At 47.3% G+C, this 23,361-nt stretch overlaps 1 protein-coding gene across 2 annotated transcripts in view; it reads left to right on the top strand.

The window, feature by feature from the left end:
• ZDHHC9 (zDHHC palmitoyltransferase 9) overlaps positions 1-23,361 on the top strand; it is a 39,486-nt gene that overhangs the window by 13,178 nt on the left and 2,947 nt on the right. Inside the window, exons 3-9 of one of the 2 annotated variants that reach the window (XM_032785899.2) lie at positions 13,493-13,653; positions 14,556-14,714; positions 20,519-20,656; positions 20,814-20,862; positions 21,163-21,265; positions 21,864-21,967; positions 22,297-22,495. In XM_032785899.2, the coding sequence (XP_032641790.1) occupies positions 13,493-13,653; positions 14,556-14,714; positions 20,519-20,656; positions 20,814-20,862; positions 21,163-21,265; positions 21,864-21,967; positions 22,297-22,495 (913 nt within the window). Of the gene's footprint in view, positions 1-13,492; positions 13,654-14,555; positions 14,715-20,518; positions 20,657-20,813; positions 20,916-21,162; positions 21,266-21,863; positions 21,968-22,296; positions 22,496-23,361 lie in introns of both variants that reach the window. The other variant, XM_032785890.2, reaches the window with a different exon arrangement.

The following is a 23,361-nucleotide window of genomic DNA, read 5'->3' as shown; positions in this document are numbered from 1 at the left end:
TCATGCAGAGGAATTAGCAATTCTAGAGCTCATGCATCAACGAGGGATGAGAACCATGTTCTCAATAGAAACCTTGATATGAATTTATTAGGCAGAAACCAGCCTATCATCTGTGCAAGCTGTCACCTTTTGGGAATCCAAAATGAGACAGTGGCTTGGCTATATAGAGAAAATATAAATCCAGCAACTAGCCAGTAAACAAGTGTCCAGCTAAGTGTTCTAGCAGACCAGCTAGGAATCCCTCCAGTGCTTTGCAAGGAACTCTCAGACAGTAGGAACAGATAGTAGCACACAAATACCAAAGATCTTCTCTGCCTTTTTCATTATTAGGGAAAGCAGTTCAAGCAATAAACCACTAGATGGCAACAGTGTAGGCTTTTTGGAGCTGGTAGCCCTTGTAAAGGCACAGGTCACGCTGGGAGACACATCACCTATTGTCATGGATCAAAAACAGTCTAGGAGACGGGAAGTAAAGAGTAGGAATAAATGATCAACTTTCATCAGGGCAAAAGTTTAGCCGCGGGGCCTCAAGTTTCCATGCTACAGCCAATGTTTAATATATTTACGATCTGGAAAGCAGGGGGTGAGCGGTGAGGTAGCAAAATTTGCAAATGACCCAAAGTTGCTTAGGTTAGTCAAGTCCAGAGAGGACTATGAGGAACTTCAGAGGGACCTAACCAAGGTAGGGGAAAGAGCAACATGACAGCAAGTGAAATTCACCATTGATAACTGCAAAGTAATGCACACGGGAGGGAAGAATGTCTGTTTTATACTTCCATGCGTCACTGTAGTGTCTGAGCTCCTTCCATATAAAATCAGAAGCAACGTCCCTAGAGGACTTCATAGAATCTCTAGCACTTTTCCCTTTTCAAGTTCAAAACTCTGCTTAGTGGTTTTGAACTCACATCTTACATGGTTCTAAATTAACTGTATTGATGCTGGAAAGGGATCTGGCCATCACCGTGAAGACTTCTGCTGAACGTGCAGCTGTGGTCAAAACAACAAGCTGTTAAGAGGCACAAGGTATGGGATGAAAAGTAATACAGTGTATTATAGAGTGGTTATATAAATTAATGGTGGAACCTCATCTGGGTTACTATAAGTAGTGCTGGTCACCCCATCTCAACAAGGAGACTGCAGAACTAGAAGGGGTTCAGAGAAGAGTAATGAGAATGAGTAGGCATCTGGAAAAACGCAGGAGAAGTGTGATGGGTTGGATCACAGAAACCCCCCTGGGAGCTTTCAGCTGATGCGTCAAGACTACTTCTGCTCCTGTTTTCCCTGCCAGCTCAGGAGTGCCAACACAGACCCAGGATCTGAATTACCTGCCCCAAAGCTGCAGGTTTACTGAAAACAGCTCACAGACGTGTGCTTGTCTTTAGTACTTAGATGCTCAACTCCCAATGGGGTCTAAACCCAAATAAATCCGTTTTACCCTGTATAAGGCTTATGCAGGGTAAACTCATAAATTGTTCGCCCTCTATAACACTGATAGAGAGGCACAGTTGTTTGCTCCCCCTGGTATTAATACATACTTTGAGTTAGTTAATAAGTAAAAAGTGATTTTATTAAATACAGAAAGTAGGATTTAAGTGGTTCCAAGTGTTAACAGACAGAACAAAGTAAGTTACCAAGCAAAATAAAATAAAATGCGCAAATCTATGTCTAATCAAATTAAATACAGATAAGTTCCTCACCAGTTCCAGAATGCTCCCTTTTACAGACTAATCTCCTTGTAGCCTGGGTCCAGCAATCACTCACACCCCCTGTAGTTACTGTTCTTTGTTCTAGTTTCCTTCAAGTATCCTGGGGGGGGAGGTGGTGGAAAGCTCCTTCTTTAGCCAGCTGAAGACAAAATGGAGGGATCTCCCACAGGTTTAAATAGACTTTCTCTTGTGGGTGGAGACCCCCTCCTCACTCTGTGTAGAATCCAGTCACAAAATGGAGATTCGGAATCACATGGGCAAGTCACATGCCCATTCATGACTCAGGGCTTGCAGGTAGCTGCTATTACCCACATGCTACCTTCAACGTCCTCAGGTAGACTTCTTATGTGAATTGGTGTCTTCCAAGCTCTTTTGTCTGTTAAGTGCTTCCTGACTGAGCACTTAACTTGCACATTCCTTTCCCAAGAAGTGACCAAATGTTCTAATTAAGGCTACTTAGAAATCAAGCAATTATACAGCCAATGTTCATAGTTTTGAACACACAAATGGTGCCTGCATACAACTAGGATGAACATAACCAGTAGATCATAACCTTTACACAGATATTTTACATGGCATATGTAGCAAAACCCTATTCCAGTTATATCATACATACATTTATGAGCACCACCCCCATAAAGCCTTATGGGGTACGCAAGCACAAAGAGATTGAAAATATTGGGGTTGTTTTCCTTAGAAAGACGATGATTAAGAGAGGTCATGATACAAAACATAAAGTAATGGTCTAGAGCAGCGATTCTCAAACTATGGGTCGGGTCTCCCAAGGTCGGTGCAGGAATGTTCCAAGGGAGTTATGAGCTGTGTGTCCCCCTTTTGCGGGGGAGGAGAGAGCTCTGGCTTGGGCTCTCCTTCTGTCTCCCCCCACATCCCTCACCAGGAGACAGCTTGGGCTCAGGCTCTCCTTCCTGCATACTCCCCTTCCCCCACTAGTCCCTCACCTGGAGCATGCGGCAGGGCTCCACTTGTAGGCCCTGGGCAGTGGGGCTCCAGCTGTCAGCCCTAGGGTGGCAGCAGCAGCACAGATATAAGGGTGGCAATGGGGCTTTTTACATTTAATGTTTAACATTGCCACTCCACCCTTACGTCTGCACTGCTGCTGGCACAGCACTGCCTTCAGAGCTGGGCACCTACCTGCTCTCTATTCTACCCGGGCAGCAGTATATTTACTTGTTTTGGCAAGGGAGCGTAAACAAATAAACACACAAAGAACAAGGGCTGGCCTGATCAAATAAGTTTGAGAACCACTGGTCTAGAGAAGTCATATTGGGAACTTTTGCTTTCCCTTCTCGTAGCACAAGAACAAAGGGATGTTAAATAACTGAAAGTTAGCAAACTTAAAACTGATAAAAGGAAAGACTTTGTCCCACGTTGTGTGATTAGACTGAACGCTCACTGCTAGAGGAGTTCATTGAGGCCAAGAGCTTAGTAAGATTCAGAGAGGGACTGGATGTTTATAGAGAGAGGGTAGATACCATTGTTTAAAAAAATGTTTTTATTTAAACCCTATTTTTTAAATTTACATACATTTAAAAAAGGTATATACTATGTTAAGTCAAACTTACTATAATCTATTAAAATCACTTACATAAAGTTTTAATAAATCAAGCAGTACATGTTTACAGCTGAAGTTTTAAAGAAAGTCAAAGCACTGAATTAGTAGAAGTTACTGGCTGGCACCTGAAAACTGGGGTTTGCTGAAGTGCTACACCAGCTTTTGACAGGAGTAGTTTCTTCTGCAGGTGCAGAGAACACTTTCTTCATTTCAGTTTATTCAACTAGTTCAGTTTAGTGACTAGTTATTCAAACTTGAGAAAAGCTTTGTGAAAACGAGGAAATGCAGAGTTAAGGTAAAGGTCCATGCAATCTTAACTCCACCCTCCTGGAATTGGTGATAGCCACTAGCTGCATGAACTCCAGAGGCATTCACAGTCTAGCTGTATTGAATGGTAGAGAAATTAGTTGGAGCAGCTTGGAAGAGCTGTGATTGTGATATGAGGTGATCTGAATGTCTGTGGCCCTATATCGGTATATTTGAGCCCTTCTCCTTGACCCCCTGTGTGTGACAGAAGGCAAGAGGTGCATCTGTACCATGAGAAATCCAGGATGTCTCATATCAGCACTGTGTCAGTAGCAGGGCACAGGCCTTCTTGCCATGGGGGTATCAGCAGTTAGTTGGAACATGTGGCCTGTGGGTTTAATTTATGGTAAGTGAAAATTCTGTGTGTGATGGTATGTACATAAGGGTAAAGGATTTGAAGGAGTTGTATAATTTAGGCTAATCCACGAAAAGACCCCCGTGTCTGCTAAGAGTATGAGTATAGGGAGCTCCTGTTTAGTACAGGACAAAGGTAGACTGAGAGTGTGTGTGTTCTGGGCTTATTGGGACATTGCTCAAAGATGGTAGAGTTAAAGTTGTGTGGGTGTGCACCTTGACTCTGTACTTCCTGATTTTCATAAGTTTGAGTTTTACTGACCTAGACATTCTGGAAGGGCATGAGCTATCACTGGGCAACTTTCACTCTGCATTAACAAACTCTTTTGTTATTTAATTTTCTAATTTTTTTAACAAAGAGAAGGATTGGTAGGAGGTAGTGGTCATGAAGGCAGTTGTAGTTATCATGTAGGAGTGCAGCCCAGATGTTTTTGTGGCCAGGTGATGATAATACCTAGATCTTACTTAGGGCTAGTAGCCTTAAGGAAGGAAACAACATTATTTTCATTGTAGAAATGTGTGAACTGAGGCACAGAGAGATGAAGTCACTTGGCCAAAGTCATCCAGCAGGCCAGTGTCTGAGACTGGGACATGGGTGGTTCTGCCTAGGGGTTGGATCAGGAGTTGGTAGCCAGGAATCGGAGCCCAGGATCACAGCTGGGGTGAGAGCCAAGGGTCAGAAGTGAAGTTACAAGTCAGGAATCTGAGCCCAGGGTTAGAGCCGGTAACCTGGAGTGAGGCAAGGTTGCGATCAGGGCTGTGTTGGGTGCAGGAAGAGGGCTGGAACAAGGTGGGAGCAAGGCTGGGAACAAGCAGGCACAGGAACTGTCACAACCATGGGTGAGTGCTTTGAGCAGCTGCCAAACTGCTTCCGAAGTGGAGAGCCGATTTGCTGACTTCCACCCAATCAGGCGGTGGAGACAGTCAGGCAGCCTACTATAGGCTAGCTGCACCCATTAGGTAGCCCGGAGACTGGCTCTGCTGCAGGAGCTGTTTCCTGACAGTACTCCCACCACCGAAGGGCGCCTGCTAGGAGCCTCATGGCCCGGTTTCTTGGGGTACTGCCAGTGGAATTCTCGAATATGTCCAGGGCATGGATATTCTCTCCCAGTTCCCAAGACTGCTTCCCTGGACTATAGTCTCCTCAGTCTACCAGTTACTGGAGGCTTCCCCTAACTCGCCAAGAATCAAGGATTTGGTGGACCAAGTACTCCTGCTGTCTGCAGACCTGTGTGTGGTGAGTTGATCAATTTAGGTATGGGATCCCGTTTTACAGCTTTAAAAGATGAGATGTGAAAGATGGGTGGATTTTCAAGGACTTTGGCAGCTGTAACCTGAAGGCCTTTGGGTTTACCCATTCTTTAAAATATTAAAGGGCCCAGGTATTGGTAGTCTAGTTTGGCAGATGGGCAGAGAGCCATACCTTGTCCCCTATGGCCAGATTGGGGCCACTCTAGCAATTTTGGTCCACCTGGTGTTTATAGGCTTCCTTGGTATACTGAAAGTATTCCTTGATCTCCCAGTAGAGTCACTTTTTATAGGATGGAGGCTAGTTCACAGCAGCTGAACTGGGGAACTTACCAGTAAGTCTTAGTGGAAGTGGGGGTGAAAGCTATAGTTTTCAAAGAATGGGCTATGTTGGACTGAGGTGTGGATTTCATTAACATTCAAATTTGATGTGGTACGGTAGGGGCAACCAGTTGTCCTGGTGGTAACTCAGAAAGCAGCAAGGATACTGTGCCAAGGTTTGACTCTCTCTGTTTGCCCATGAGTCTGTGGGTGATAGCTGGATGAGGCAAGGGATTCAATGCCAATGAGTCAATGCCACCAGAATCAGGAAATGAACTGTGGTTCCCAGTCCTATACAATATCTGCTAGTAACTTGTGGTTGCAGAAGCCATTGTCCAGGGCAAGCCTAGCCATCTCCTATGTGGTAGGAACAGTAATGGTATGGAATGAAGTGTGCCATCTTTGGTAGGAGGTGTGTGGCAACCAGATTACTGTGTGTCCCTGAGAGTGTGCCAGTTCTATAGTGAAGTCTGGAAGTCCACTGATATAGTACACAGGCTATGGAGTCCTCGGCAGAGGCTGGAGGAGACCTATGGGTTTTGAGGGTGCAGTCTTGGTACAGGCACAGAGGTTGCAGGACCTTTTATATAATCCTTGATGTAAGACCATTGGCCTGGCCACTGGAAGCAACTTGAGATCAGATTCCAGGTCTGGAATTGGCCAAAATGGCCCACAAGTGGCAAAACATAGCACAACTTTCCTACTTGAAGCCTAGGTTGTCCCTCCAGAACATAAATACAACCGTTGCGACAGAGTTCTGTTGTTGGAACTTAGCATTAGGCCTGGTACCTGCATAATTCAGGATCTGGCAGATCTGGGTTGCAAATGAGTCATCAGGGAATGGAAGGAGGATGGCAGACTGTCGATCATTCCACTGACAAAGTTGGACACCATGAGCATAGTGGAAGAGAGCTCTTCACTGGGTTTGAGATATTTGTCTTTGCAGGCTAGAGCATCTTCCTTCCTGTTTGTTGTCCCTGGGCGAAAGGCAACCGCAAAGTCAAAGCTTGCAAGTCTGATGTTGGTTAAGGTGTTTAGTCTGTAGTTATTCCAGGTTCTTGTAAGCTGTCAGGAGTTTGGGCTGGGAATTGAGCTCCCTCTAGTAGGTAATTCCACTCCTTGAAAGCCACCTTGATAACCAGTAGCTCCTGGTCCCAAATATCATATTTTTTTTCCTCCTGGGGTTAGCTTCCAAGAATAAAAGGCTCAGGGGTGGAATTGGTTGTGGGGGCCCGCATGATAGATAAAACTGTACCAATGGCAAAATTCGAGGCTTCTGCTTTGATTCTAAATGGTTTAATGGGATCTGGGAGAATCAGGATGGATGCTGAGGTGAATGTCCTCTTCAGCCAGTCAAAGGCTGACTGAGATACTGTGGACCTGGTGAACTGGTTCCCCTTTTGCAGGGGTGTCATTATGGGTGCAACCAGGCTAGAGACTCGCCTGTAGAAACTGGCAAATCCCAGGAATTGCTGCACTCCATGTACATCCTTGGATGAGGCCCAGTCAGATATTGCAGCCACCTTATGTGAGTCCATGGTGAGTCTGTCATCGTATAATTCCTCAGTCTGAACCAGTCAGAGTTCAAATATGAGGTACTAGCATAAATTCCTCTAAGCTTATTTACCAGCTTAGATCTGATAGCGCTGCCACCAGCCAAAAATTCCAGTGTTTGGCTCACTCTGGTCTCCCCAAAACCTTCCCTGTGGGACCCCAAGACTCAGATGCCCTGAGTCTCACCACAAAGGGAAATAACCCCCCTCCCCTTGTCTTCTCTTTACTTCCTCCCAGGCTTCCCCTCCCTGGATGGCCCGGGACGATCACCCTATTTCAATTCCTTGAAATGCAAACCAGCGAGATCAGGTTTCTTTCACCCTCACTCAGAGTCCCTGCAAATGCAAGCTTTGTAACTCTAATACAAAGAGATTTTCTCTTCCCCCCTGTCTTCTTCCTCTCACCAATTCCCTGGTGAGCTGCAGACCCAATCCCCTTGAGCCCAACTAGGAAAAAATCCAACAGGTCTTAAAAAGAAAGCTTTATATAAAAAGAAAGAAAAAGACATAAAAATGGTCTCTGTATCAAGGTGACAATATACAGGGTTATTGGCTTGAACGAAAAAAAATGAACAAACAGCCTTATCCAAAAAGAAATACAATTTAAAACATTCCAGCAAACTACACACATGTAAATACAAAAAAAATAATATAAGCCTATTGTCTTTCTACCTTTGTACTCACAACTTGGAAACAGAAGATTAGAAAGCCTGGAGATAGAGAGATCACTCTCAGAGCCGAGAGAGCAACAGACAGAAAACAAAGGACCCACATCCAAAAACTTCCCTCCCTTGAGATTTGAAAAATCTTGTTTCCTGATTGGTCCTCTGGTCAGGTGTTTGGTTCCCTTTGTTAACCCTTTACAGGTAAAAGAAACATTAACCCTTAGCTATCTGTTTATGACAGAGTCCCTCAGGCATGATGAGCTAGCCCATGAATTCCACTGTGTCCTTATCAGACTTGTATTTCTTAAGCTTCACATAGGTATGGTTTTGGCAAAGTCTCTCTAAGGCTGTGCAAACATGATGTTTGTGGAGATTCAGAGAAAATGAGGATGTCATCCAGTTAAATGATGACAAATTGGTCCAGCATGTCCCAAAAGATGTCATTTAGGAAATGCTTGAAGGTCGCTAGGGCATTGCACAACACAAATGGCATAACTAAATATTCCAGGTGCTCATACCTGGTTCATTCATCATCTTCTCCTTCACCAGGTTATAAGCTCCACAGAGGCAGGGCCGGCTTTAGGCCAATTCGCCCGATTCCCTTGAATTGGGCCCCATGCCTTAGACACCTATAAACAATTTTTTGTTACTTACCTGGTGGCGGTCTGGGGCTTCAGTGGCATTTCGGCGGCGGGGGGGTCCACTCCAGGGCTCTTCAGTGGCATTTTGGCGATGGGGCTCCACTCTGGGGGTCTTTGGTGCCGCAGAAGACCTGGAGCGGACCTCCCACCGCCGAAGCCCCGGACTGCCGCCGGTATTCGAATCGGGCCCTGCAGTTAGTAAAGCTGGCCCTGCATGGAGGTTCATCTTTGTGAAGAACAGAGTCTTTAGAACAGTTCATTAATTAAGCAGTCAGGAGTATTGGTTTTGGGATTGTAATCTTGTTCAGAGCTCTGTAAACCACACAAAACTGGAGGGAGGCATCTTCACCACAAAGAAGTTTGAGGCCCCTGCTGGAGTTGTGGAAGGGTAAATGAATCCCTTTTGCAGGTTTTCATACAGATAGCTCCATGAGTGACAGTAAGTTTGAGTTTGGAGAGGGAGTGAATGTGCCCCAGGAAACCTCTGCTTCTGGCTAGAGGTCAATGGGGTAGATGTAGCTGCAATGGGGTGGTAGGGTGTCAGCCTTTTTTTTTTTTTTTTTTTTGGTCAAACCTGTCAACATAATGTTGATATTTAACAACATTAAATAAATAAATTCTGGGGGCACCTTTGGATTGTCTTTGTGTCTCTGGAGGATTGTGTAAGCTGCAAAGGATTGCTGGTCCCAGCTCGGCTTTTGGCAAACAGGATTGTCAGCAAGACGGGGAGTCAAAGTATACTGTGCCTGGTCACTGGTGGATGCCAGATGTCAGAGCCAGGTTACCTGGTGTGGGGCAGGAACAAGGCTGGAACTAGGCAGGAGCTGGACTGGGAACAAGCTGGCACAGGAGCTTTTGCAGTTGTGGAGGAATGCTTTGAGCACCCGCCAAACTGCTGTTACTGCTGGGTTTAAGATCTGGTCTGCTGACTCTTTCCACCAATCAGTCAGCCTACTACAGGCCAGTTATCCTCTTTGAGTTGCCTGGTGACTGGCTCTGCTGCAGGCTCTGCTTCCTGACAGTCACTGTCAAAGCTGGGAATAGAGCCCAGTTTTAGGAGCAGGGGTGGCTCTAGTTTTTGTGCCACCCCAAGCACGGCAGGCAGGCTGCCTGTCCTCTGACTGCCTCCAGGACCCCCTGCCCCTTATCCAACATCCCTGCCCCCTTACCATGCTGCTTAGAGCAGCAAGAACTTGCAGCCAGTTGGAGCCAGCTATGCCACCCATGCTGTCCAACTGGAGTGGTGGGCCAGAGCGCTGGTGTTATGGCGGGGGAGAAGGGACAGCAGGGGAGGGCCCGGGGGCTAGGCTCCCCGGCCGGGAGCTCAGGGCCCTGGCAGGATGGTCCCGCGGGCTGGATGTGGCCCGTGGGCCGTAGCTTGCCCACCTCTAGCATAGATGCAACCTATACTGCTGGAAGGGGTTTTTCCAACAGTGTTGAATTAAGTTATCTAGGTTGATGGAAAGCAGCTGTGCGGCCCTAGCATCTGGCATAGACTTTGTGTGTCACGGCGAGGGGTGTGGTGTGTCTCACCCCTGCACAATATAACTATCTCGGCCTAGCTTTTAACTGTAGATATCAAGCCCTGGTTGTAGTGGGGTGGGGACAGTGGTCGTGCTTTTGGAGTGTGTAATTGATAACTGAGTCTGTGGGAAATCTCAGGGATGGCATGTGTGTCCCAAGAACTTGACAGTTTCATACTGGTGGTTACAGTAACTTTTAAGCATGTGAAAGAAGACTGTGTGTCTCTTGTCCAGTTCAGCCTCTCCTTCCCAGCCCATTAAGCCATTAGCATTTAAGAAGCTAACTGTGCTCAGAAAGGTTGGTGGAATCTGTGAACTTCAAGAAAAGCTAGTTTTGGGGGATGCAGGTTTGGGAGGGGAAGCTGTATCATAGGAACCTCTTGCTCAAATGACCTCCAATTTGGATCACTAAGCCTACCCTGCACCACCACAAAGCACAGCAAATTTCAAGACTAGCCAGGTAGTCATGCAGATTTTAGAACCCTTAGAAAAATTGTCCTTTAAACAGAAAAATTGCACAGTCTTAACTAAAGCAGAGAGGCTGTTCTGCTATAATATTTATGAAATTTATCAGCAACTGCTTTGCTATAGTCAAAGCCCCAGCCCAGGATAATCCTGAAAGTATGGGAGGCTAACAGGTGTGAAATGGCCCATTCACCTAAATGTGGTGGTCTCAGCTGAATGAGAACACTCCCTATAGCCTGAAACAATAGCTCTGAGATGTGTGAACTGCTCCATTCTCAGCTCCTCACCCCAGCAGTGATTCTCAAACTTTTACGGTCAGGACTCATTTTTAAATGTTTACGGCTTGTCTTGACCCAGTAAATAGTCTGGGGGTGAAGGTCCTGGAGTGGTTTTGCTTGGGTCCTGCCTGGCAGTCACCCCACATTGGCAGCTCCTGGCTGGACTTGTCTCTGCGCTCTGGGCGTTGCAACCTCCCGGGCTGCTGCATTGTTAGGTTCCTCCGCCTGTCCCCACTAACTGGACCAAATTTGTGAGAATGAAGTTGTGACCTGGCCCATGGGATTGCAGTTCTACCTGGACTCCTGTCGTCATGGTGGCAGGGCCAAACCTGAGTGGTGCTGAGACCCCAGAGGTTGCAGTATTTGGAACAGGGAGGCAAGCCCAGCCAGCCCCATGGGGAACCCTTTGAAACATTTTGGTGACCTAATTATGTATCCCAACTCACAGGTTGAGAAACCCTGTGCTTCTGCATGCTCCAGATATGCCTGACCTCAGCTCCCCCACCCAGTAGGGTAGGGCTTTCCCATATCCCAGCTCACATGGGGGCATGGAGAGAGTTCCAGTCCAGAAAGGCAAGCCCCTCCAGAACCAGCACACATGAAGGGTGGGCAAGGGAGTGGGTCAGAACCTGTAGATGGGCAGGGCCACCCCAGGTCCTGACATATACATGAAGACTTAGGACCCCCCAGATTTTGGCATACACACTGTAGAGAATGTGGGGCTGAGGTACACCTTGCCCCAGTTCTCCTGCCACTCTCTCCCTTGTCCCATTCCCATGTCCCTCCCCAACCTTTTACTTCCCTTACTTACCTGTCCTTATTTATTGCCCTCATTGCTGCCCCATTGCCTCTCATCGTATTCCCTCCCACTGCGCCCCCTAAAACGTCACTCCCTTCCCAGCAAGCATTCATGTTTAATTCTTTTCACAAAAACACTTTGGTTACAAGCCCCAAAAAACAAACAAACAACCTTGCCAGAGAGTTTTTAGTGTTATGTCCTCGAGCCTTTTGCCCAACTTGGGGCTTGAATTGACACTGGCTGTGTAGGTCAGGTTCGAAGGACTGCTGCTTATCCTCTTGACCCATCTAGTTGGTATGAAACTTTCAAGACTGCAAACCCTGATGGTCCCTCTGTTCAGGCATGCTCAGTGAAATCGGTTTGGCGCAAGGACCCAGGTCTCGTGCGGCAGACTGAAGATACTCACTCAGCCACACTGCCTTTTGGACTGAATGTGCCAAAGCTGTGCTTGGCTAGTCTGTCTGTAACCAGCAGACCACGCTTTCCTTCGAAAGCCAGGTGCAGGGGTCTGAAATCTCAACCTTCCACTGCGGTCTAGCAAATAGTTATGTAATGCACTTGCAAAGTACATTTAGCCCAGTGGCTCTCAACCTTTTTAAACTGGTGACCCCTTTTACATAGCAAGTCTCTGATTGCGACCCCCCTCTTATAAATTAAAAACACTTTTTTATATATTAAACACCATTATAAATGCGAGAAGCAAAGCGAGGTTTGGGGTGGAGGTTGACGGCTTGCGACCCCTCATGTAATAACCTCGCAACCCCCTGAGGGGTCCTGACCCCCAGCTTGAGAACCCCTGATTTAGCCCAAGTGGTAAAAGAAGCTGTGGTGTAGATCTGAACGTCCGTGTCAAATCCTGCTGTCAAACCATGTTGGGAACATTGTGGTTCAATATTCCAAATAATTTCCATATTTCCAGTTCAGTTAAAGTTGCAGTGAAACTTTTATTTAAAGTCTTCCCCCAAAAATCAGATTAATCTGAACATTGCTAGGTCAGGGGCTTGACACAGGTGCCACAGTATCCCTTCAGGCAGAACTACAAACAGAGTCCAGGTCCCTCATATCAGAACAAACTATAGTCCACTTTGCTTTCGGAGAGGCAGCATTGCTTAGGCCAAATGTGTGTGTTCAGCTAAACTGCTACAAATGGGCTACTCCTGCGTCTGCAATAGGTTGACCAAACAGCAAGTGTGAAAAATTGGGACGGTGGTAGGGGTCAATAGGCTTCTATATAAGAAAAAGCCCTAAATATCGGGACTGTCCCTATAAAATCAGAACATCTGGTCATCCTAGTCTGCAAAGCACTCTGAGACACACAGGTGAGACTGCCTAACAAAGAGTTGCATGTGATGACATTTGTGTGTAGGGGAAGAGGGGAACTGCAGGAAGAAAAAGAATGGTCAAGACATTGGGCTAGGATTCAGAGCTAGGTTCTGTACTGACTCCTATGCTATGGTGCCAGGTCACTGACACTAGAATACGTGGAGGTGGTGTAAGTTCACTAATATTTGTGAAGCACTCTGATACTGTGCTGAGGGTCCTGATACATTTGTGAGCACTCTGATACACTGCCTGGGTCCTGGCCACCAGTCCAGGGGGCTCTGCATTTTAATTTTAAATGAAGCTTCTTAAACATTTGAAAAACCTTATTTATTTACATACAACAATAGTTTGTTTATATATTACAAACTTATAGAAAGAGACCTAAAAACATTAAAATGTATTACTGGCACGTGAAACCTTAAATTAGAGTGAATAAATGAAGACTCGGCACACCACTTCTGAAAGGTTGACGACCCCTGCATTAGGGGCTCACCAGCCTTTCTGAGCCTTAGGAGCAGTGGTGCAAGTAGAAATCCCAAAAGTGTCATGCCCTGGTGACTGAGATGGAACATGGACATTGGGCAGTCTCTTCTGATGTGATCCTCACAGTGATCCATTGGAGAACTCCTGCATGGCTGTGTCTGGGCTCTGATTCCTTCCCAGGCTTTGAAGAGAGAGTTTTGCCCAGGCCATTGTTTGGTTTGATTCAGCACCTCCTTGCTTCTCTCCCTCTGTAGGTGTCGCTACCTGGCAGTTCAGCTATCTCCAGCCATCCCTGTCTTTGCAGTCGTTCTTTTCCTATTTGCGATGGCCATGCTCCTGCGGACAAGTTTCAGTGATCCCGGTGTGATCCCCAGAGCCCTGCCTGATGAGGCAGCCTTCATTGAAATGGAGATTGGTGAGTATCAACGGAATCTATGCCAGAGTACCTTCTCTGAGGCCTTTGTGAAGGAGTGTGTGTGCACGCTAGAGCCTGGGTTGGTGTGGGGAGTTTGCTGGGGGGCATATCTTCCCTACTGACTCTATGAGAGGAGTGAGTGTGCCTGGAGAGTGGCTGTGGTGCCCTACGATCCTCTGTCTGTTCACGTATCCGGGCGGAGTTCCTCTGGGCGGCGTCCACTGGCTCCCTTGACGCCTTCAAGGAGCAGTGGGCACTGTCCGGGGTTCCCTGCTCGGTGTCCCCGTCAGGCTCCCTTCTTATGACCCTCTGACTGCACTCCTGTCCCTGTTCTTTTATTAGTTGTCCCCCGGATTTAGTTGGGTTTTTGAGATCCTGTAGATCCTCTCCTTAGGCTGGGAGGGGGATCCGTTAGCAGTGAGTGGGCGGAAGTTCTCAGAAACCCAATAGGCACATGTCTCTCAGCCCTGGAAGCCCTCCACACCCCCCCCCCCCTCCAAGTACCTATCCATCAGTTCACATGCTTGTTCTCTCCTCCTGCTGGGCTGGGTTTGCCCTGGAAGTTCCTCTCTCCCTCCCCAACATCCCACTCACTCCCATGATTGGGAATGGGAGCAGGGAGATGAAATCTAGGTCGTTCTCTCTCTCTCTTTCTGGAGGGTGATGTCAGGTGCAGGTACATCCTAGCAATGGTTTGCCACTGTTCCTTCACTCAGCAGAGTCCTCGGCATCTCTTCACCAAGCCCCAAGTTCTTAGAGCTGAGAACAGAGCTGCTGCCGATGGCTCTGGACATTGCAGGCTCTCCTGGTCTTGGTGTTAATGAGATGGAACAAGCAGTTATTGCTGAAGTGCAGTGGACTTGGATTAACAATTCTGGTGTCTGATTGTCTTTTACTTTCAGAGGCCACCAATGGAACTGTGCCTCAGGGCCAGCGCCCACCCCCGCGTATCAAAAACTTCCAGATCAACAACCAGATAGTGAAGCTGAAGTACTGTTATACGTGCAAGATCTTCCGGCCCCCCCGTGCCTCGCACTGCAGCATCTGCGACAATTGTGTGGGTGAGTTAAGAGAGCACAGTGCCCTTGCAATGGGGCAGACCTCAGTCCAGCACTCATGCCTCACATGGTAGCATCTGGGACATAGGAACTGCCAGATGGGATCAGATCGAGGGTATATTTAGCCCTGTAAATCTGTCTCCACTAGTGGCCAATCCAGCAGCCAGTCCCAGCTGCTTTGAAGAAAAACCATACAATCGCAGATGGGGGATAATCTGCCTCCTATGAAGTCCTCATTCTAATCCCAGATAGTCAGAGATTGGTTTAAAATCTGAAGCTGGAGGCTTTATCTCCCTTCAAATATTTTTTTTTTTTTTTTTTTTAGCATTAACTATTCTAACTCTGGATATTCTTGTTATCCATGTAATTGCTCAGTCCCTCTTTGAGTCTTGCTAAATTCTTGGCCAACAACTTTTTGTGGCAATGAGTTCCACAGTTTGCATTGCATAAAGTATTTCCTTCTATCAGTTTTGAATTTGAGATTGGATGTGGAGCCCAGTGACGGAGGCTAGGACTGGGAGCTATTTTGTATGTGTATGTCGGAGGAGGAGGAGTGGGGGGGGAACAGATCAGATGAGGAGCAGGAAGGGGAAATGGGACTGGTGGCTGGGCAAGGAGACTGGGACTCAGCTGAGAAGCCTGAGGAGTGGCGAATGGGACTGGAACAAGGTGCCAGGGATGGGAAAGAGACGGGACTGTGACAGAGACAGGTTGCGGGGACAGGGCAGAAGGTGGCAAGAATGGGCAGAAGATTCCGTGCCCACTAGAGTGCGCTCGCCTCCTGCCTCTAGAGTAGAACCCAACATTCCTGAGTCTCACCGTTCTGCTGCTGTCAGAAAATATCTGTGAAACTCACTGGCAAAGTGCTTGTTTGTTTCTTTTCCCATCTAGTGGTGGGCCAAATACAGGATAACAACCTACTATTGCTATCAGTTACTCCATTAGCTCAAGCAGCGGAAGTCTGGGGGGTGGAACTAAAGGTTCCAACCCTGCTGAAAACCCATGTAGGTATCAAGATGATAGAACTTATTTTCAGATTGTTTTTTTAAAAACCTAGGAAATTATACACACAACTTCTGTTAAAAGAACATTAAGGTTGCAAATTCAAACAGTTGAAAGATAGGAAATCCCACAGTTAAGGTCAGCTGTGTGTATGCATTGTGGTAGTTTTTAATACTATTTTGGGTGCAGGATCCCTGCCTCATTCAGTGCACAGGATGGATGGTGCTCGCTTAATGGGCAGCTATTCAGTAGTTTTTCTCATTGCTCAGGGAATGTCCCTTGTCTTTTTTTACTGCATGCTATTCAAACTCTGCTTTGGAGACAGAATTACTAATTTTTGTGGGGGATTTTCTGTAGCACTCATCACTACAATATCGGAGTGTTTCACAACCACTGAATAGACTTCCCCACTCCCCATGAGGTGAAGGGGTGGGATTATCCTCATATTACAGATGGGGCTGAGGCACAGAAAGATTAAGGTCAAAGGTGTCCACTAATTTTGGGTACCCAATTTTGAGACCTCCAGGGCCTGATCTTTTGCAAGTATTTAGCACTACACTTTGTATTGTTATCCCCTTTTGACCAGAGTGGCTAGTCAAACTTGGGTCCATGAGGTGTTTCCCACTAGGAGGGAAAATCTTGTTTATTTACAAAGGCTATGCATAAAGTCTCATAGATAACTATGTGAAGGGGGTAGGTTTAGAAGATAAAATAAAAAAAGAGCAAGTTAAAAATCACTTAGAAAAGTTAGATGCCTGCAAGTCACCAGGGCCTGATGAAATGCACCTAGAAACACGCAAGAGTTTATAGAGGAGGTACATGAGACCTCTAGTATACTGTTGAAAGTCATAGAGACGGGAGAGCCAGAAGACTGGAAAAAGGCAAATATAGTGCCCATACTATAAAAAAGGAAATAAAAAAACCAGGAAAACACCAAGGGTAGTTTAACTTCGGCCAGAAATAATGGAGCAATAATAAAGAAATGCATCGCAAACACTGGAAGGTAAGTGAAGGGAATAGCCAGCATGGATTGAAAGAAACAATCGTTTTCAAATCCATACTGATAGCTCTTTGAGAGATACGCCTCTGGATAAGGAGATCGGTGGAATGGCCAGACTAGTAAGGCATGTCGATCGTCCACACATCGAATCCTTACGATAACAGGCAAATACAATAATGGGCGACAGTATATGAAGTGGTCATAACTCAGGGCTTGATAACGTACTCCAGAGAGTAGTATTATGCTCAATCCGGCTGGTGATAGAAATGGGTTCCGCGGTCTGATTGGACCGCTCTGGTCAATAACTCATCACAGACTATAACGATTTGCAACGACTTATAAGATTCGCGCAGATACCAACTTGGGAGTTGCAAACTGCTGGAGATCAGGGTCAAAATCAAAATTCGGACAAATGAAAGAAATGTCGAAGGGTAAACCAGATAAGTTCAATAAAAGACAAAGGCAAAGGCCCATGGAGAGGAAACAAATCAAGTTCACCACATAACATACAGAAGGAAGAGAGCTGTCTAGGAAGTAGGCAGAAAGAGATCTAGGGGTCATAGTGGACCACAAGCTAAATATGAGTCAACAGTGTGATACTGTTGCAAACGTGATTCTGGGATGCATTAACGGGTGTGTTGTAAACAAGACACGAGAAGTCATTCTTCCGCTCTACTCTGTGCTGGTTAGGCCTCAGCTGGAGTATTGTGTCCAGTTCTGGGCACCGCATTTCAAGACTTGAAGGCTGAAAGGGACCATCATTTTCATCTAGTCTGACCTTGTGCACATCGCAGGCCACAGAACCTCACCCACCCACTCCTGTAATAGACCCAGAACCTCTGGCTGATTTACTGAAGTCCTCAAACCTTTATTTAATGACTTCAAGTTACAGAGAATCCACCATTTACATTAGTTTAAAGCTGCAAGTGACCCCTGAGTCATGCTGCAAAGGAAGATGAAAAGCTCCCAGGATCTCTGCCAATCTGATCCAGGGGAATTCCTTCCCAACCTCAAATGTGGAGATCAGTTAGACCCTGAGCATGTGGGCAAGACTCACCAGCCAGACACCTGGGAAAGAATTCTCTGCAGTAACTCAGCCCACCTCATCTAGTGTCCATCACCAGCCGTTGGAGATATTTGCTACTGGCAGTCGCAGATGGGCTATATGCCATTGTAAGTAGTTTAGTCCTACCATCCCCTCCATAAACTTATCATGCCCAGTCCTGAAGTCAGTTAGTTGTTTTGGGTTTTTTTGCTTCCCCTTGGAAGGCTGTTGCAGAACTTCACTCCTCTGATGGTTAGAAACCTTCATTTAATTTCAAACCTAAACTTGTTGATGGCCAGTTTATATCCATTTGTTCTTGTGTCCACATCGGCACTTAATGCCTCTCCTTCCATGGTATATATTCCTCTGATGTATTTGTAGAAAGCAATCGTATCTCCCCTCAGCCTTCTTTTGGTTAGGCTAAACAAGCCAAGCTCTTTGAGTCTCCTCTCATAAGGTAGGTTCTCCATTCCTCGGATCATCTTGGTAGCCCTTTTCTGAACTTGTTCCAGTCTGAATTCATCTTAATCATGGGAGACCAGAATTGCAAACAGCATTCCAGATGAGGTCTCACCAATGCCTTGTATAACAGTACTAACACATCCCTGTCCTCTAATGGAAGTACCTCGCCTGATGCATCCTAGGACTGCATTAGCCTTTTTAATGGCTACATCGCACTGGCAACTCATAGTTATTCTGTGATCAACCAATATACCATGTCTTTTTCGTCCTCCTCCTCTGTTACTTCCAACTGATAAGTCCCCAGTTTGTAACACAAATTCTTGTTCTTAATCCCTAAGTGCATGACCTTTTACTATTAAATTCCATCTCATTTCTATTACTCCAGTTTTCAAGGTTGTCCAAATCTTCTTGTGTGATATTCTGGTCCTCCTCTCTATTAGCAATGCCTCCCAACTTTGTGTCATCTGCAAATTTTATTAGCATGCTCCCACTTTTTGTGTGAAGGCCGTTAATAAAAATGTTAAATACGATCGGGCTGAAGATCAATCCCTGAGGAACGCCAGTAGTAACCTCCCTCTGCCCTGACAGTTCACCTTTCAGTATAACCTGTTGCATTCTCCCCACTAACCAATTCCTTGTCCATGTTTCAGTTCTCATATTAATCCCCATCTTCTCCAGTTTAACTAATTATTTCCCGTGTGGAACTATATCAAATGCCTTACTGAAATCAAGGTAGGTTCGATCTGCCTCAGATCTCACCCCATTTACACTGATGTTCACTGTGTTAGTCATCAGTCACTGCTAACTTTTTTGGTGAAAATTGAAACAAAAAAGGCCTTTAATGCTTAAACCATTACTGTCTTTCTTTCCTCATTGAGTAATGGGCCTAACTTGTCTTCGGTCTTCCTCTTGGTTCTCACATATTTGTAAAATGTTTTTTGTTATGTTTTGTGTCCCTACCTGGTTTTATCTTGGCCTTTCTAATTTTGCCCCAACATGCTTTTTTTTTTTTTTTTTTTTTTTTTTTAATCGACAAAGACTCCTGTGGCACCTTGTAGACTAACAGAAGTATCGGAGCATAAGCTTTCATGGGTGAATACCCACTTCTTCAGACGCTGCTTATGCTTCAGTACTTCTATTAGTCTGTAAGATGCCACAGAACTCTTAGTCTGGATCTGTAAAAAGCGACAAACATGTCTACCCCTCTGATACTTTTATTTATATTCATCCTTAATAATTTGACTTAGTTTCCACTTTTCGTATCCCTCTTTATTGGGTTTCAGGTTGTTGAAGATCTCCTGGTTAAGCCAAGGTCATCCCCACATACTGCCCATCTTTCCTATGCATTGAGATGGTTTGCTCTTGTGCCCTTAATAATGACTCTTTAAAATGAAGCAGCTGTTCTCTTGGGAAAAAATTGTATGATCATGGAATTAAATACTGTCATAATACATAGGCATGCACGAGGCAAATTAAGGTTGCACGGACAAGCTTAATTCTGGCATTTCCTAACTTGTGAGTGTTTGACTTTGCAACCTTAATAATGTTCTTTTAAAGTTAAGAGTGAGTGTGTGTGTGATTAATAAATATATCCTCCACCTTTTATCTGCAACAGTTGTGATCTGCACACTGTGGGAAGCTAAGAGGATGAAGGGGAGCAGTTGCTGATTTTTGTAACTGAAATAGACACTAGGTTAATGGGGCTGCGTGTGTTATATCTAATACTGGAAACAAACAGCAGTGCACTCTGGGAGCAGGAACAGCAGTGCTCAGTAGACTTCCCATAGAGCTGAATACTCAACTAGTGGTGACCTCTCTGCTTCAGGAGCACCCTGCTCAGTGGAGGAGCTTTGCTAGCTCATTTACCTGGTTTCGTTGGAGGATAGGGTCTCTACCTGGGGCCACGCTCAGTCCCGTGTATCGACCATGCTCTCTGTCTTTGTGGTAGATAGAGGGGGTCCTGAAACTCTTCAGTTGTGGCATGGGGGGTTGGTCTGGAAAAGGCTGGGTATCCCCACACTAGAGGCCGTCCTCTTCCAGGGCTGCAGTATGGGGAAGTGTTTTCTGCGCAGAGGAGTGGGTTATGAAGTGTTCTTCCCTCAGGATCCTTCCCCCTGGAGACTTAGCTTGGTACAACCTGAGAGCGCTTTCTGCTGATGAAGGCACAGGAAATGGAAACCCCTTGGGCTTGGGCTATGGCTTCCCCAGCTGTGCTGATGGGATGTGTCGGCAGGGCTTGGGTACCCCTGCCTCGCCCCACATTGCAAGTACACTGACATTCTTCTCTTGCTCCCCCAGAGCGCTTTGACCATCACTGCCCCTGGGTTGGGAACTGCGTGGGGAAGAGGAACTACCGCTACTTCTACCTCTTCATCCTCTCGCTCTCGCTCCTCACCATCTACATCTTCACCTTCAACATCGTCTATGTGGCGCTCAGTGAGTCCTGCCAGCGGGAGGATCAGAGTGGGGAGCTGTGTTGTCAGGGTGGGGAGTTGGGTCAAGATCAGCACAGAAATCAATAGATTGGAAGAGGCATGAGGCCTGTCTTTCTGGGCAGTACTGTACATTAACTTCTCTCATTTGTGTTGTCCAGAATCCATGAAGATTGGCTTCCTGAACACATTGAAAGAGACCCCTGGAACATATCTTTCCCCACCGCGTGGAGCATACCTGCCTCTCCCACCGCTCTGCCCTGGTGAGGGAGGGAGGTGTGTGTCTGAAAAGCAGCCACAGCCCTTGTGTGCAGCGTCTTCCAAGGGGCTTTCTGGAGGCTTCCTTTTTAATTGGGGGTGGGGGTGGCTATAGGCCATGGGGCGATGGGAGAGGAGCAGGTCTATATGTTTAGAGGGAGCAGAGGTGAGCGACACAGAGTGTCATGGAATAGGGTCAGTGGAAGATAGATGCTGTGCTGTGGGGTTGTGAATCCTTAACCAGCTGCTCACGGTACTGGAGGTGCTTATCTGTTTCTTCACCCTCTGGTCAGTGGTGGGGTTAACCGGATTCCACACCTTCCTGGTGGCTCTGAACCAGACGACCAACGAAGATGTGAGTGATGTTCCCCACTCTCTCCTGTCTGTCTGCTTGCCTGTCTGCTTGCCCCTCCCCAGCTTCTCTTCAGAGCCATCTCCCCTGCCCCCCCCAAATCAGTTCATCATTGGGTGAATTTCCCTCACAAGCAGCAAGGCCAAACCCCAGGCACAGGCTGGGGATGGAGGGAGGGCATACATCCAGGGCAGCACACGGGTTCACTGCTGCCACAGGCCCCAGAAATGCAGTTTAGGTCAACTCAAGCTTATTCTGAGGCCTCCTTGGGCCTGCTGGTCACGAATGGGGAGGGCCCAAATCCCCTCTCTTCAGCCCCTGCCCGGCCACTAGATGCACAAGGAGTCTGGGCCCCTACTCTTCAGTCCCCAGGGGCATACGTTCGTGCTCGTGCTGATGGTCTCCATGTGTCAGCAATGGAAATAACAGGGTCCAAGCCCTGCTCTGAGAGGCAGCCAGAGCCCAGGTGGCATGTAACCGCGATGAACAAGGGGCATCTGTGGAATGCCCCTGTGCATCAGTCAGTGGAACTGAATGCTCGAGAGCCCTGGTCTGGCAGGGAACTCACACCCCCTTCCTTTGGGATGTTCTCTGCTTGCAGATTAAGGGAGCGTGGACTGGGAAGAACCGGGTGCAGAATCCCTATAGCCATGGGAACATTGTGAAGAACTGCTGTGAAGTGCTGTGTGGGCCCCTGCCCCCCAGGTAAGAGCTGTGGAGCAATCGCAGGCCTGCATGGCATGTGGGGCTAGGGAGGCACTGGGTCACAGATGCAGGTGTCTGTGGCATAAGCCCTTGCCTTGCCAGCCCATTACACAGTGGGGATTGTTCAGCCAAGCATGGCTTTCTTTAGGAGAGACGGGGGTGGTGTCTGTACCCAAAACCTGAGGGAGAGGGGGCCTTCTATGTGTGCCTGTAGTGAGGCAAGTTTGTGCTGCACTTCATCCTTCCTCAGCCAAGGGGCAGCTCCTCTTCGATCGTGCCACGGGTGAGGCAGGGCTGTGCTCTCAGCCTCCCCACTCTGTTCCTTGCAGTGTGCTAGACAGACGGGGCATCTTGCAGCAAGAGGACAGCAGTGCACAGGGGGAGAACAGCACTCGGGGGCCCAGCACTCAGGAGCCCAGCACGCCGGAGAAGAGCAGCACTCAGGAGCCCAGTGCTGCTCAGGTGCTTGGTGCACAGGTAGTGGGCAGCATTCGGGAAGGCAGCAGCAGCCCCACGCGTCAAAGTGCAGTAAGTGACCCTCTTCCTTCATGTGGCCAGATGCCCTGCACTCCTCTCCTGCTGCTGATGGTATCCATAAGCTCCAGCTCTAGCCAGGAGGACAGAAAGGGGCTGAGAACAACCTTCAACAGGGGGAGTGAGGCAACTGTTCTTAGAGTAAAGCTAGGTCCTGAGCTGAGGGACCTCCTGGAAGGAGTCTTTCTGCAGAGATGATGCTGGCAGCAGGGGTGTCTGTGATGGAGGGGGGAAAGCAGGGTGGCTAAAAAGAAGCTTCCAAGCAGCTGCGTTCCTTTGCACTCTCTTGTGGCACCTTGAAGGCAGGTGTGGTCAGCTGGGGGAATAACTGGGAATCACACCCTGCCAGTGTTGGCACTGGGCACTCACTGCAGTAGGAGGAAGCCATGGTGTAGTGAGCAGGGGGCCCAGAAGCCTGGGCATGGCTTGATTTATCACTCACTCTGCAGCCTTTTTTCCTCGCCACGTTTCCATCTCTGGGTGAGGGTGTTATGGCAGCACCTGCTTCTGCAGGGCAGCTGTATCTGTTGGAAGCCTGAGTAGTCCACTCACTCCTGATTCCCTAGGCCCCTTTCCTCCTCTCTAACCTGGCTCCTCCACTTGCCCTGCAGCAGCACTCGGTGGTGCCAAACCATAACTGGGAGTGTAACCTCACGAGAGAGAACAGTGGCCAAGGGGGCTGCTGGGCTTGTTGGAATGAGGAGGCAGGCAGGGGCAATTAGAGAGTTAGTTCCCTTTTCCACTCTTTACCTGGCCCCTCTAACCTTGGCCTGCAGGTGAAGAAAGGCAAGCAGGAGCCTGAAGCCATTGCTGACCATGGGGGAAGCAGCAGGGAGAGAGAAAGGGTGTTGAAGCTACAG

The sequence above is a fragment of the Chelonoidis abingdonii genome, chromosome 8, assembly GCF_003597395.2.
Source record: "Chelonoidis abingdonii isolate Lonesome George chromosome 8, CheloAbing_2.0, whole genome shotgun sequence".
Lineage (NCBI taxonomy): Eukaryota > Metazoa > Chordata > Testudines > Testudinidae > Chelonoidis > Chelonoidis abingdonii.
The sequence above is the reverse complement of the archived record's forward strand: the minus strand, read 5'-3'. Positions and strand labels throughout refer to the sequence as shown.